General features: G+C 32.6%; 1 protein-coding gene across 2 annotated transcripts in view; it reads right to left on the bottom strand.

The window, feature by feature from the left end:
- Positions 1–12412, bottom strand: part of LOC101267590 (tropinone reductase homolog At5g06060-like) — a 28045-nt gene continuing 15633 nt past the window's right edge. Inside the window, exons 3-5 of one of the 2 annotated variants that reach the window (XM_004235216.5) lie at positions 729–945; positions 494–600; positions 1–363 (exon numbers count right to left, since the gene is read on the bottom strand). In XM_004235216.5, the coding sequence (XP_004235264.1) occupies positions 175–363; positions 494–600; positions 729–945 (513 nt within the window). In that variant the 3' untranslated portion in view covers positions 1–174. Of the gene's footprint in view, positions 364–456; positions 601–728; positions 946–12412 lie in introns of both variants that reach the window. The other variant, XM_010319959.4, reaches the window with a different exon arrangement.

Raw genomic sequence — 12412 nt, 5'->3', positions numbered from 1 at the left:
TGTTTAAGATTTGAATTTGATAGAGTTTTAGCGACCACCCATTCTGTACTTGTTAGCATAAAATAAAGTAATACTATTTATTGAAATTGTAATGAGTTTTTTGCATTTTTTTGGGTCAAAATTGATGAGCTTAATCGAACTCATGCTTCATCCGACTTAGTAAGCCAATATATATCAATAGCTTGTGAAATTGAAACCATTGACGGTAAATCCTCCATCAACTGCTATAACTTGCCCAGTGATGTATGATGCCCCAGGAAGACAGAGGTAAGCAACCAGGGATGACACTTCTTGTGCTTCTCCAGGGCGCATTAGCGGAGTTCTACTTTTTATTCCATCCAACAATGTTTTATTTTTTATCACCTGCAAAACGATACAAACCATCAATATAATCTCAACAGCTAATACATGCATTATTTTTCTTAATACACTCTATCAAATATATTTCAGTGCAACCTCCAATTGATAATTAAGCAGGATGCAAGAATATTACGTATTCCACAGAAGATGTCTTTATATACCACGGGGCAACACCATTAACACGAATGTTGTCTTTTGCCCACTCACAAGCCAAATCTCGGGTAAGTTGATTCATTGCCCCTGAAGTTAATCAACAAAAAAGAAAGAAAAAAAATCTCACTAACTCCTTTGTAATCCAGTTATTCATATGTAGAAGAATTAAAAAGGGAGCGTGCACGTGTGCGATTGCTAGTAATAATGAAGATAACCTTTTGTTGCTGCATAAATAGAACTAGTAGACAAGTGAACCAAACCAGCAACAGAAGAGATGAATACAACAGATCCAACTTCAGATGCTTTCAGAAGAGGATGAGCAAGTTGACAAATATGGTATCCAGATTCAAGGTTTGTACCAAATAAATGTGCATATTCTTCACCAGTGTAGTCGATGGTGGGCTTCCTAATGTTTGTCCCCGCATTGTTTATCTATAGTAGTCACAATATATATGTATAAGACAAAAACATTGTTCAGCAAATTAACACATTAATGTGCCATCCATGATTTAATTTCCTACAACATACATGTTCGAGAGCTCAACAAATAACTTCCAGGAATGATAACACAACAGGTTCTTTTAATTAGCAATTTAGCATATATGCTCCAATGTAAAAATATTACTCCCTCTATCCATATTAAGTGATTTGTTATGGGTATTACACACTCCATGAGAAAAATATTTTAGGATATAAAAAAATACTAGTTTCCATAATTTTCCTTTTGATTATTCTCAAACTAGTCTCCTAAAAAATGTAAATTAGTTAAGCACCTCATCAAATGAAGGGTAAATTTTGGGGGGGGGGGGGGGGGTTCAATAATTATATTGAACCATCAACAATTTATTTCTTTTGGACTATGAAATTTTTTGCAACAATTCACTTTATATAAACTAGAGAGAGTATAATGCTTGTAACTCTGGTAGTTTGATGATCCTCACAAACCATGGAACTTGGTCCCGTGAGTCAAACATGCATCTCAGAGTCATGTAATCAACTTAAAGTTGTGTATCTTTGGAGAACACAAGCCTTCAAGGGACCTGATATATAGAGCTATAAACTGAGTCCATTGTAATCAACTTAAAGTTGTGTGTCTTGTGTGATTCAACTTGTAAGGTACGTTTCTAACTTATAAAGGGATGAGTCATGTTTTATTATTATTCCATCAAACAATGAGCATAGTAAGAGTTGACTGTGTAAGCTGTGATTGAAGTCTATATTAACTAGACATAGTTGATATAGTGAGCAATAGAGGTACCTTTGCTCATTCTCTAATAGGGGTGTTACAGTTTGTAGGACTAAAATTTTAATCTTACATGTTTAATTGGAGTATGTATTCACTTGTTGCATGAAGAAAGTAAAGACAATTGGAAAATTATGTTGAATATGTCGTGGTTTTCCTTCCTTGAGCAATGTGATTTCCCCTAAAACTCATTATCTTAACTTTACATTTTAGTTTCCTTTATTGCACTTTAGTGTAGCGACCTAGTCCAGTATCACGTGGTGGACTTGTCTATACTATCAATTAGTATCATAGAAGTAATTCTCTATCTGACTTACATCAAAAGAGGATTCTGAAAAATAGTGGCTCCACTTAGTTTGGAAGAAGAACAATCCTCTACCCGTCTCCCTTGTTTCAATGGAAACTATTATAGGAATAAACAATGGTTATTTCAAACACTATTTATTGTCCCACCAACTAATCAGTGAGTTTATGCCACACAAAAACCGAGACCTGAAAGACTAGAATACACGACTATATCATGGCTGAAGATAGTGAACTATGGTACACCTTTCTTGATCTAACTCAGGTGGTTCCTAAGACCAAGAGAAAATATGATGAGGCTGACAGAAAAATGATTGAAAAGAGCTACATACAAAGCCAAAAAACTGTTGGTATGTGGAATTTGGCTGATGAATACAATAGAATTTAAGTTTGTGAGACGACCAAACACTACAAAAGTAACCTCAATTACTAACAAAAAAATTCGTTGGTAACTTGATCAAATCGGTTGGCAAATTGAGTTACCAACCAAATGTCAACTTATATTTATCCGTTGCTAAAAAGCTCGTCGGTAAATATTACCAACTGATTTTAATTTGTTGGTAGACTTACCATCCAAAAATCAATTGGTAAACACCCAAAGATGTTACAAAATTTTGAAATATGTCCCTAAAATTTCTGTTGGTAAATTTACTAACTAATTTTTTTGTTAGTATATCATTAGTACCTTTACTAACGAATTGAAAAGAAGTTGTAAATTTTTTTCTTCTTTTTTCGATTCATACATTTGTAATTGATTGGTAATTTTAGCAACAAAAAAATTATGTTGGCAATTTGTCAATAAATTTTAAATATTTTTTTTAAATTTTTTTTTGGGTTTTCCATCAAGTGTCGGTGCCCACATTAGAGCCTGACTAAATCTAGATTCACACCGGAAAGTCCCACATTGGGTGGTAAAGTACTCCTTAACAAAGATGATTATGTACTCAACGGGAATCGAACTTTAAGACCTCTTGGTTAAATATGCAGGAGTACTTACCACTACACCACAACCCTTGTTTGTAATAAATTTAAAATATTTTAGTATGATTATTTATTTTTCTAATAAATTTACTAATTGATTGTTAGTTTATTGGTAGTATATCAGTCAAGTTCGCTGTTAGCTTAGTAATTGGTTGACAATATTTTCAAAATATTATTAACTGAATAATTATTCAAGAGTAAAATATTCATTAATTTATTGCATTAAAAAACTTAGAACACGAATATAAATCCAAAAATATTAATCAATTTTATAAATCATATTGGAATGAAACAATGCAAAATCTATGATAACAAGTTAAATTAATCTCAATATGACACATATCATTATATCAAAAAATTTAATTGAGCACGTTTATAAAAAATATTGACCAAGTATAAATTTTGGCCAAAAGTTAAACAAACCTAACAACATAAACTGAAAATGGAAGTGTCAAAACCTGAAACAACCATCTTGTTAGATATAAAAATGACCTTTCAAAGCTAATCGAACTGACAGAATTTTCATCAGAGTACATTTACAAAAAATTCTAACCAAAATCAAATTTTTGCCAAAAGTTAAAAGTTAAATCGCCTAACGGTACAAAATGAATATGAAAACCTCAAAATCCAAACCAACCATCCTATAAAGTGAAAATGGACCTTCCATAGCTAACCGCGCTGACGAAATTCAGATTTCAGCATATTTCCCAAAAAAGTTGACCTAATTCAAATTTTAGCCAAAAGTTAAAAGTTAAAACGCTTAGCGACACACACTGAACATAAGTCTCAAATCCCCAACCAACCATCCTATAAGATCAAAACAAAACTTATATAGCTAACTATGGTGCAAAATTTTAATTTGAGCACGATTACCAAAGGTATTGACTAAAGTAAAATTTTGGCCAAAACTTAAAAGCTAAAATACCTAACGACATAAACTAAAAACAAAAGTCTCAAAATACGAATCCTCTATCTTATTATATCAAAAATGATTTTTCGTATGTAACTATCTTATTTGGGTACGTTATCAAATATATTGATCAAAGTTAAATTTTTGCTAAAATTAATATGTTAAACACCTAATGGCACACATTAAAAATGAAAGACTCTAAACTCAAACCAACCATTCTACTAGATAAAAAATGACCTTTGGAGTTAATTGCGCTAATGAAATTTTCATCTGAGCACGTTCACAAAAATATTGATCAAAGTCAATTTTGGCCTAAACATAAAATTTAAAACACATAACGGCACAAACAAAAATAAAAGCCTCAAAACATGAACCAATCTTCCCGTTAGATAACCAACGATCTTTCGAAGCTAATGACACTGACAGAGTTCTAATCTGAGCACGTTTAACAAAAATATTCAACAAAGTCAAATTTTGGTTAAAATTTAGAAGTTAAAACGCCTAATGACACAAATTAAATATGAAAGCCTCAACACTAGACGCTAATTTACTCAAAAAATTAACTTCAATTTGTAATTTATCAACTATTAAAATATAAGCTAGTAATTAATAATTTAGCAATAAATTTTATAAGAGTTGGTAATAGTTACTATTCAACTAAACATTCATATGTAATATTACCAACTAATAATTAATATGTTGGTAAATTTTACCAATGGATTAGTGATCATTTGGTATATTACTAACTATTTTAATGATGTTAGTAATTTACTAAATACAATATTTATTCGTCGGCAAAATTTCCAACTAATTTGATATTGGTTGACAAGTTTACCAACAAATTACATTTCGTTACTAATTTACCAACAATTTTATATTTGGTTGATAAATTTAGCAACACAATCTTGTCGTTGGTAAATGTTTGGTTAGAAATTTATTGGTAATATGTTAATAAATTATATAAATAATTTTTTTGTCATATTTACCAACTGATATATACTTCGTTGGTAATATTACCAACAAAAGGTGTGCGTTAGTAATATTTCTGTTGGTAATCCATTGATAGAAGGTTGCTAAATTTGTCGCCATTTTTTCCCGCCGTATTTACCAACTAAAATACTTAGTAAGATTTATGTTGATAATCTGTTAGAATTTCATTGTTAAGTTTTAAAATATTATCCGATTAGAAATATGTTGGTAATTTGTTAGTAGAATACTAACCAACTTAACATGTTAGTAAAATTTGTTGGCGATTAGAGGTTTTTTTGTAGTGAAAAATAATTGAAACTACTTGAAAACAACTCATTAGAGAACCACTTAAGTGAAGAAGTCAAAAGTTGACATTATTACTACTTAATTTAATAATTTTACCATGAAGAAAAGAGAAACTATCCATCAGATGCACATAAGATTTACATTCATCACTAATGTGCTTTAACACATAGGTGAAACTTGTTAATTCGAGTAAACAAGTCAAGAAAAGCTCTTCATATTCTTTCCGAATCTTGTGAGTGAAAAGTTAATGCTATCACATACGCCAATGATCTAAAAACCCTCATCATGGATGAGCTGATCGAAACCTCAAAACTTATAAGTTGAATAAGCAACAAAACCATTATAAAAAAATGGAAAGAAGGAAAAATATTTAGCTCTCAAGGCTCCCCAAAATGACATGTCTTAGGATGATGAAGCAATGACTGACTTGACAAAAAAAATTTCAAAAGATTATGAAGAAGCATAGAGAATTTGTGAAAAAGGGGAACACCAATAGATCAACAATTGCAAATGATTTACGTCACAAATGTGGAAAACCATGACACTTCATTAGAGACTGTCAAATGAACCAGTTAGAATACAAAGACTATGTTAAAACTGAGGGAAACAAAGAAAAGCAAATGAACCAGGTCTTTGATAAAGCAAGAAGATCTTCATTTAAAGACGATGAAGACGCCTTTGACTCTTTGTTCACTCTAATGGAAAGTCAAAGACAAGTATAGTAAGGAAGAGGCAACCTTTCTTGATTTTAGATAAATATAAATACGTATTCCATCAAGAGGTTGAGATCAAGTCTTCTTACTTAAAATGATCTTATGAGTACTACCATAAATAACTCTTTCCAAGATGAAAAAGCTACTTTAATATCTCAAATGTCCAAAATCAATGAAAGAGAAAATTGTCTTAGAAGCCGAGAATCTAAATATTGAAGATAACTCAAAAGCAATCTCAAATGGAAAAAGAAAAATTAGTAGTTTGAACTTGTAGCTTGAAGAATGTCTAAAACAGTTTGAATTGAAGCTTGTTGTGTCACTAGAAAGAAGTCTTCAGTTAGAAATGGATCTTACATAGGTCAAGGAAGATCTAATAAATCTCTAATGTAGACCAGCTCTAAGATCCCCTCTAATCTGAAAAGTCAGAGTTTTAAAAATAGAAAAGGTCTAGGTTGTCGAAAGATAAATCTCCCTATAATCCTCACAAAAAATATGTTGGTGTCTCTGATAATTTGATTTGCACTCATTGTGGTTGAAATTATTATTTTAAAAAGAATTATGAATCTTTAAAAAAGGTAAATAAAAATCTCGCAAAGTTTTCACAATTTAAGGGAAAAATAAAAATAGGACCTAGTCCAAGTAATAAGATGAACAATTCAAAATTGCCACTTTGGGCCAGGAGGTCACTTGTTAAGTCTATGTGTGCTTTTTGGGAACTTTAACTCAAGTGGGTTACTAAGTTTAACACATTATCTTTCATTTGCAAAAGGAATGAGACAGTAAATGTTGGTGCATGGACAGTGAGTGTATTAAACATATGTTTGGAGAAACTGATCACTTCCTCTATCTTGAAGCACATCAAGGTGGTGTGTTCTTTAGAAATGAAAAGAAATCATTTATTCTTTGAGTTGGTAGAATTGGAAAAAATTATGGAACATTTCGTATAAGATTTCTATTATGTATATGAATTGAAGTATAATCTGCCCAATGTTTCTAAATTTGTGATAAGGAAAAATGAAGTCAAGTTTCTGTTTGACAAACGTGTTGTCACAAATCTGGCATCTCAAAATGTGTTATAAACAACGAAAAAGGTCAAAAACATGTGTGTACTTGAATTGGACTTTAATTTTCTCGAGGAGATATTCTCACATGTCTCAGTACTCAAAGTGAGAATGTTCATCTCTGGCATAGAAGGCATAGTCATGTAAGTGCCTTCCTTCTGAATAAACTTGTGTCAGGGACCTTGTTCACAGATCGGCAAAATTAAATTTTTTTATAACAAAATTTATGATGCATGTGTCAAGAGAAAGCAAACCAGATACTTTTTTAAACAAAAGAAATGAGGGAGCACCACAAAACAATTGGAATTGATGCATATGGATATGTGTAGTCCTTTACAAATTCAAAATAGAGGCGAAAAGAGATACATATTTGTGATTGTAGACGATTATTCAGATTCACCTAGACCATGTTTTTAAGGTCCAAGGATGAAACACCAAAAGTGTTGATCATTTTTTACAAAAAGATTCAAACAAAGTTGGAATGTATAATTGCTACAATTAGACAAGATCATAAACTGAATTTGAAAATGCTCGGACAGGCATCAATAGAAGATTTCTTTCTAATGACACAACAAACTTCAATTTAGATTATTTTAGACTTTCTTCAAGCTTCAACTCCGTACTACTAATTTTCCCTTTTCCATTTGAGATTGCTTTTGAGATTGAGATTCTCAACTTCTAAGACAATCATTATTTCATTGATTTTAGATATTTGAGACATTTAAGAAGGGTTACCTTCTCCTTAGTGTCCTCATCTTCTAACTTTACAATTAGAGCAAATAAAGAGTCAAAGACATCTTCATCATCTTTAAAAACTAGCATATATTCATCTTCAAGATGTTCTGATTCGTTCGAGTCACTAGAAGAGTTTCCTAATATAGCAAGAGCCTTCTTCACCAGTTGATAAACAATTGCCTTCCTTCTTGCTTTACTAGGGACATGGTCCTTTCTATTTTCTCTGTCTCTACTAGTTTTAACACAATCTTTGTATTACTTATCACATTTGTTGCACAATTCATTTGCATTTGCTGATCGACTGGTGTTCTTTTTTTCACAAATTGTGTATGCTTCTTCACAATCTTCTGAAATCTTCGTGTCAAGTAAGTTATTCTTCATCATTCTCAGACAGGTCATTTGGGGAAGCTTCAAAATATAAAGATTTGTTCTTCTTTCCATCCTTTTTAGAATGGTCATGTTTCTTGTTCAACTCATGAGTTTGGAGATTTCCAATTAGCTCATCCATGGTGAGGGTTTTCCGGTCCCTAGCCTCTTTGATAACATCAACCTTGCTGTCTCAAGATTCGGGAAGAACACGGAATTTTCCTAACTTGTTTACTCGGATGAATTGGTTCACCCACACATCGAATCTCATTGGTTATGGATATGAATCTCATGAATAGTTTCTCCCTCTTTCATGATGGAATTTTCGTATTGAGTAGTAATGTAACACCTCTAAAACGACTTAGGTAAAACTAGAGCCTAATACTTGTTTCATGAAGTTTTAAAGTCCTAAAATGGTTTATAATGAGGTTATTAGGCAGTGTCTAGAGTTTGGTGAAGTTTGGAGGTCAAACAACCAAGAATATCCAAGACATTCGAAAGTTTTGCCTTTAAATGTGCTTGTGTGTCTTAGTATATCTTGGCATATTTTATGTGTTTTTTTGAGTTGAAATTGATGCGAGAGCTTCCTAACATGTATAAGACAGTATTTGAGGTGGAAAATTCTAGACAAAACTCCCCAAGGACCGACCTAGGGGTCCATAAGAAGGACCCAAGCCTCGGGCTAGCAAGCTGCCCAAGGCAGCATGATTTGTTCATGGTGGGAACTAATCCGCGTCGCGGAATAGGACGGAGAGAAAAAAGTTTCTCCGTATTGCGGAGACAAGTCTGAATCCATATGTTGGAATTTTATTTTCAAAAATGATGCGGGAGCATCTCCGTGTCGCGGACTTGTTTTGCGACGATAATTCCAAAAATTTAAGATGAGTTTGACATGGTTACAGGGTCCTATAAATTCAGGGGTCTTTTGGGTCTTTTGGGTCTTTTGGTGACTAATTATAGGCGGTTATTAGACCTTCTTAAACCCCAATTCATCATTCAAATAATAATTCTCAAGTCAAAAACAAAACCTCTCCGTCTCTTCTCTCCAAAAACCTCAATTGATGAAGTTCTGAAGCTCCAGGGAAGAAGGCTAATTTTCCAAGTTTTTCTCCATCAATTTAGTGGGATTTTTATCACAATTAAGTTATAGTTCTTCATCCTTGGATTCCCTTCCATGCAAGGAGTAAATTTCAATGATTTAAAAAATAATCAAAAAAATAAATTCTCCAATTTTGTAATCTATCCATGGGTTCTTGCATTAAAGGTTTTGAATCATTGAATATTTATTAAATTATTGTTAATTGGATGAGTTTAACTCAAAAACTGTTTGAACCCATGTAATCCATATAACCCTAGATTTGACTACTTTATAAATGAATTAATTATGTCTTAATGCTATTGAATTATTGTGTAGTTTGATTAGGGCTATTGAATTATGATAGAATTATGCTATAATTGTTAGTTGGCTGCCCTAATTTCATAAATTCATGTTTTATTATCCTTTATTCATTATGTATTGTGATTATTGGGTTGAATTGATGATCATGTCCATTGGTAAGGGCCTTCATATATTGTGTTGGATGAATTGGCTATGGATTGAAGTTGTGAGGTGGGATCTATGGTATGTTGACCTAACTTTCTCTATATTGTGTAGTATAGGCTTTATATAGTAATTATGTTTGGTATGGTCCACTTATGGTGGTGGCGCTTATGTGCTATACTTGTGACTAATGTGGCCTTGTCGACATTACTGTATGTATTGTGAATGATATGTCCCTGTCGACATTACTTCAAGTATTATGACTTTATTAAGTTATAACTTGATTATGTGAATAGTATGAATGTCAAGATGACTTATGGGTTTATGTGGAGACAAAGCATTAGTTCTTCTAGTTGATGATGTGTATCTTTAGTTAACTATAGTGTAGTCATTATGTGGATTACTTGATGTTGAAGTATGATGTTTCTTGATAGATTATATGATACTTGTGATGACTTATATTGATGATATTATGGTAGTGAGTAGGATGACCTATAAATGATATTGGTTATGCCTATTTTCTTCTAGAATGATATGTCATATGTGAAGTACGTGTGTGTCTTATTTTGTTAAACTTGTGTCCCTTACTTGATACATGTACATTGTGAATATGATTTCTTGACTTAGTATGCTAAAGCTTCTTAGTCTTGTATGTATGATTGACATGTGACCTTGGACATTGCTGAGAAGGTCCTTCATATGGAACCTTCAACCTAGTTGGAAGGTTATGATATCCTTGAAGTCGAAAGACGTAATGGTATCCTTCTACTGTGAATGGTGGACTTAAGGTTGATTGGCTAGAATGACATGAAATCATTTGTTAGGAAAGTCATTGAGCTATCATCTTAACCATTCTAAGGCAACCCTAGGGGACCACTTTGGTAAGACGTAATGTGATTAGGTTGTGAACTAGATATGAAACTAAACTCCTTTAATGAACTAATTTATAAGAACAAAGGCTATCACCGAGTGAGTATGCTTGTGTAGTATCTCTAGTTAAGTATGAGGTAGAGTAAAAAGGAACCCTTGATATTCCTTAACTATGTGCCTACATGGGTTGTGTCCTAGTTCTACCATTGACAAGTAGAACACCCTTTATCGGAGTAGGGTTGACTCCGTATTCCATGTATATCTACCATGGTTTATGTCGGTTATTATCTATTCTCATCATGTGGGATACATGCTAGTGTCAGATAAGTACTATAAAGTTTAGGTATTGAAATTTGACGCTATCTAGACATTGCACGACTAGGCTTTGAAGATATTAGTGTGTGAGTGCCCTAGGTATTCTCCATGACCATTAGTTGATTGTCCTTATGTGATGAGTGTCTCTTAAGTAAACTAATGAAGATAATGTCTTAAATTAGAAAGCATGTTAATGACTAAGTACTTACCTAGAGTAGTTTAAGGGTTGCTTAGTTAAGGTATGAAGGGGGCATAGGAATGATCACTTCATGTTTTACCTAGGGAAGTCTTAAGAATGACTCTAGATAGGGAAAGTAAATTGAATAAGTAGACACGATCTAAGGATTATTTAGGTAAGCTTGGAGAGGGTGTATGGACGTTCTCTTCTTGCATTACTTAAGTAAGTCTTTTGATAACCTTTGGGAAGAGAATGTTATATACATACATACATACATACATACATATATATATATATATATATATATATATATATATATATATGTAACATTATGTAGTCTAAATTATCTCTTAGGTGTGTGAAGGGATTATATGGGCGGTCGCTTCACAACTCACCCAAGTGAACCTTAGAATCACCTTTGGTAGGAGGATCTCATGTTTATATGTTTTGGATGTTTTTTTATGCTATATTATGAAATTCGAACTATTGGTAAAGTTATAGTGAAGTCATTGTAAGTTCACTTTAACCTCACTGTTAAGTGCATCTAAATTTAGTATAAATTGTAATGTCTTCTAATTGTGCTGTTTGGTGTTTAAATGTGATTCTTATGCTTATATTATGAAGTTTTAATAAAAAAGAACATGTTTCTCATAAATGTCCGTTTTCTCATGATTTTATGCATTAACCATACTTAGTACATGCATTGTACTAATTCCATACTTTTGTCAATTTCTAAAGGTGTGGCTAGCAAGTGATAGGTGTCTTAAAGCAAAGCTTGGAATCTAGTAACCGTTCAAGCAAAGCTGATGTATGTCCTCACTTGACTCGAGGGCATAACTCTCCTTAGATTTATTTTATTGTAATAGACTAAGTATTTGTATGTTTATATTTTATGGGCCGTGTCCCAAGTACTCTTGAGTCTAAGATTGTCATATGTTGAGATTTAGTGTTTTCTATGATTTTAATATGAAAGATGTTTTAGTATATTTTGTGTGAAAAGTTTTAATTCTGCACTACTTTTCATACGTGTATGCAATGAATTATGTCAAAAGGGTTTGTACAAGACCTCCGAGAGATCGAGTACACCGTGTTGCACTCCGAGAGTGTCATTTCTTCTAGGGTGTGCTCTTGGGGTTTGAAAAGTAAGCATGTCGACATTTGAATCCTTCACTTGGGTGGTTCTATCATGAGTTGTATTCAAGCACTCATAGATATTTTTGTCCATCTCATACTAAGATTCTATTGTATTCATCAGCACCAATTCCACAGACTACCTACTTTACATCTTTTAAAGGAACATGAGGGCCATTAAGAATGATGTCCCATAGTTCACTATCTTCAGCTGTGATGTAGTTGTGATTTCTAATCTTTCACCATTTGTAAGTGTCCATTGAAGTGAGGAGGATGAA

The sequence above is a fragment of the Solanum lycopersicum genome, chromosome 3 (assembly GCF_036512215.1).
Source record: "Solanum lycopersicum chromosome 3, SLM_r2.1".
Lineage (NCBI taxonomy): Eukaryota > Viridiplantae > Streptophyta > Magnoliopsida > Solanales > Solanaceae > Solanum > Solanum lycopersicum.
Note: the sequence above shows the minus strand (reverse complement) of the source record. Positions and strands in the feature narration are given on the sequence as shown.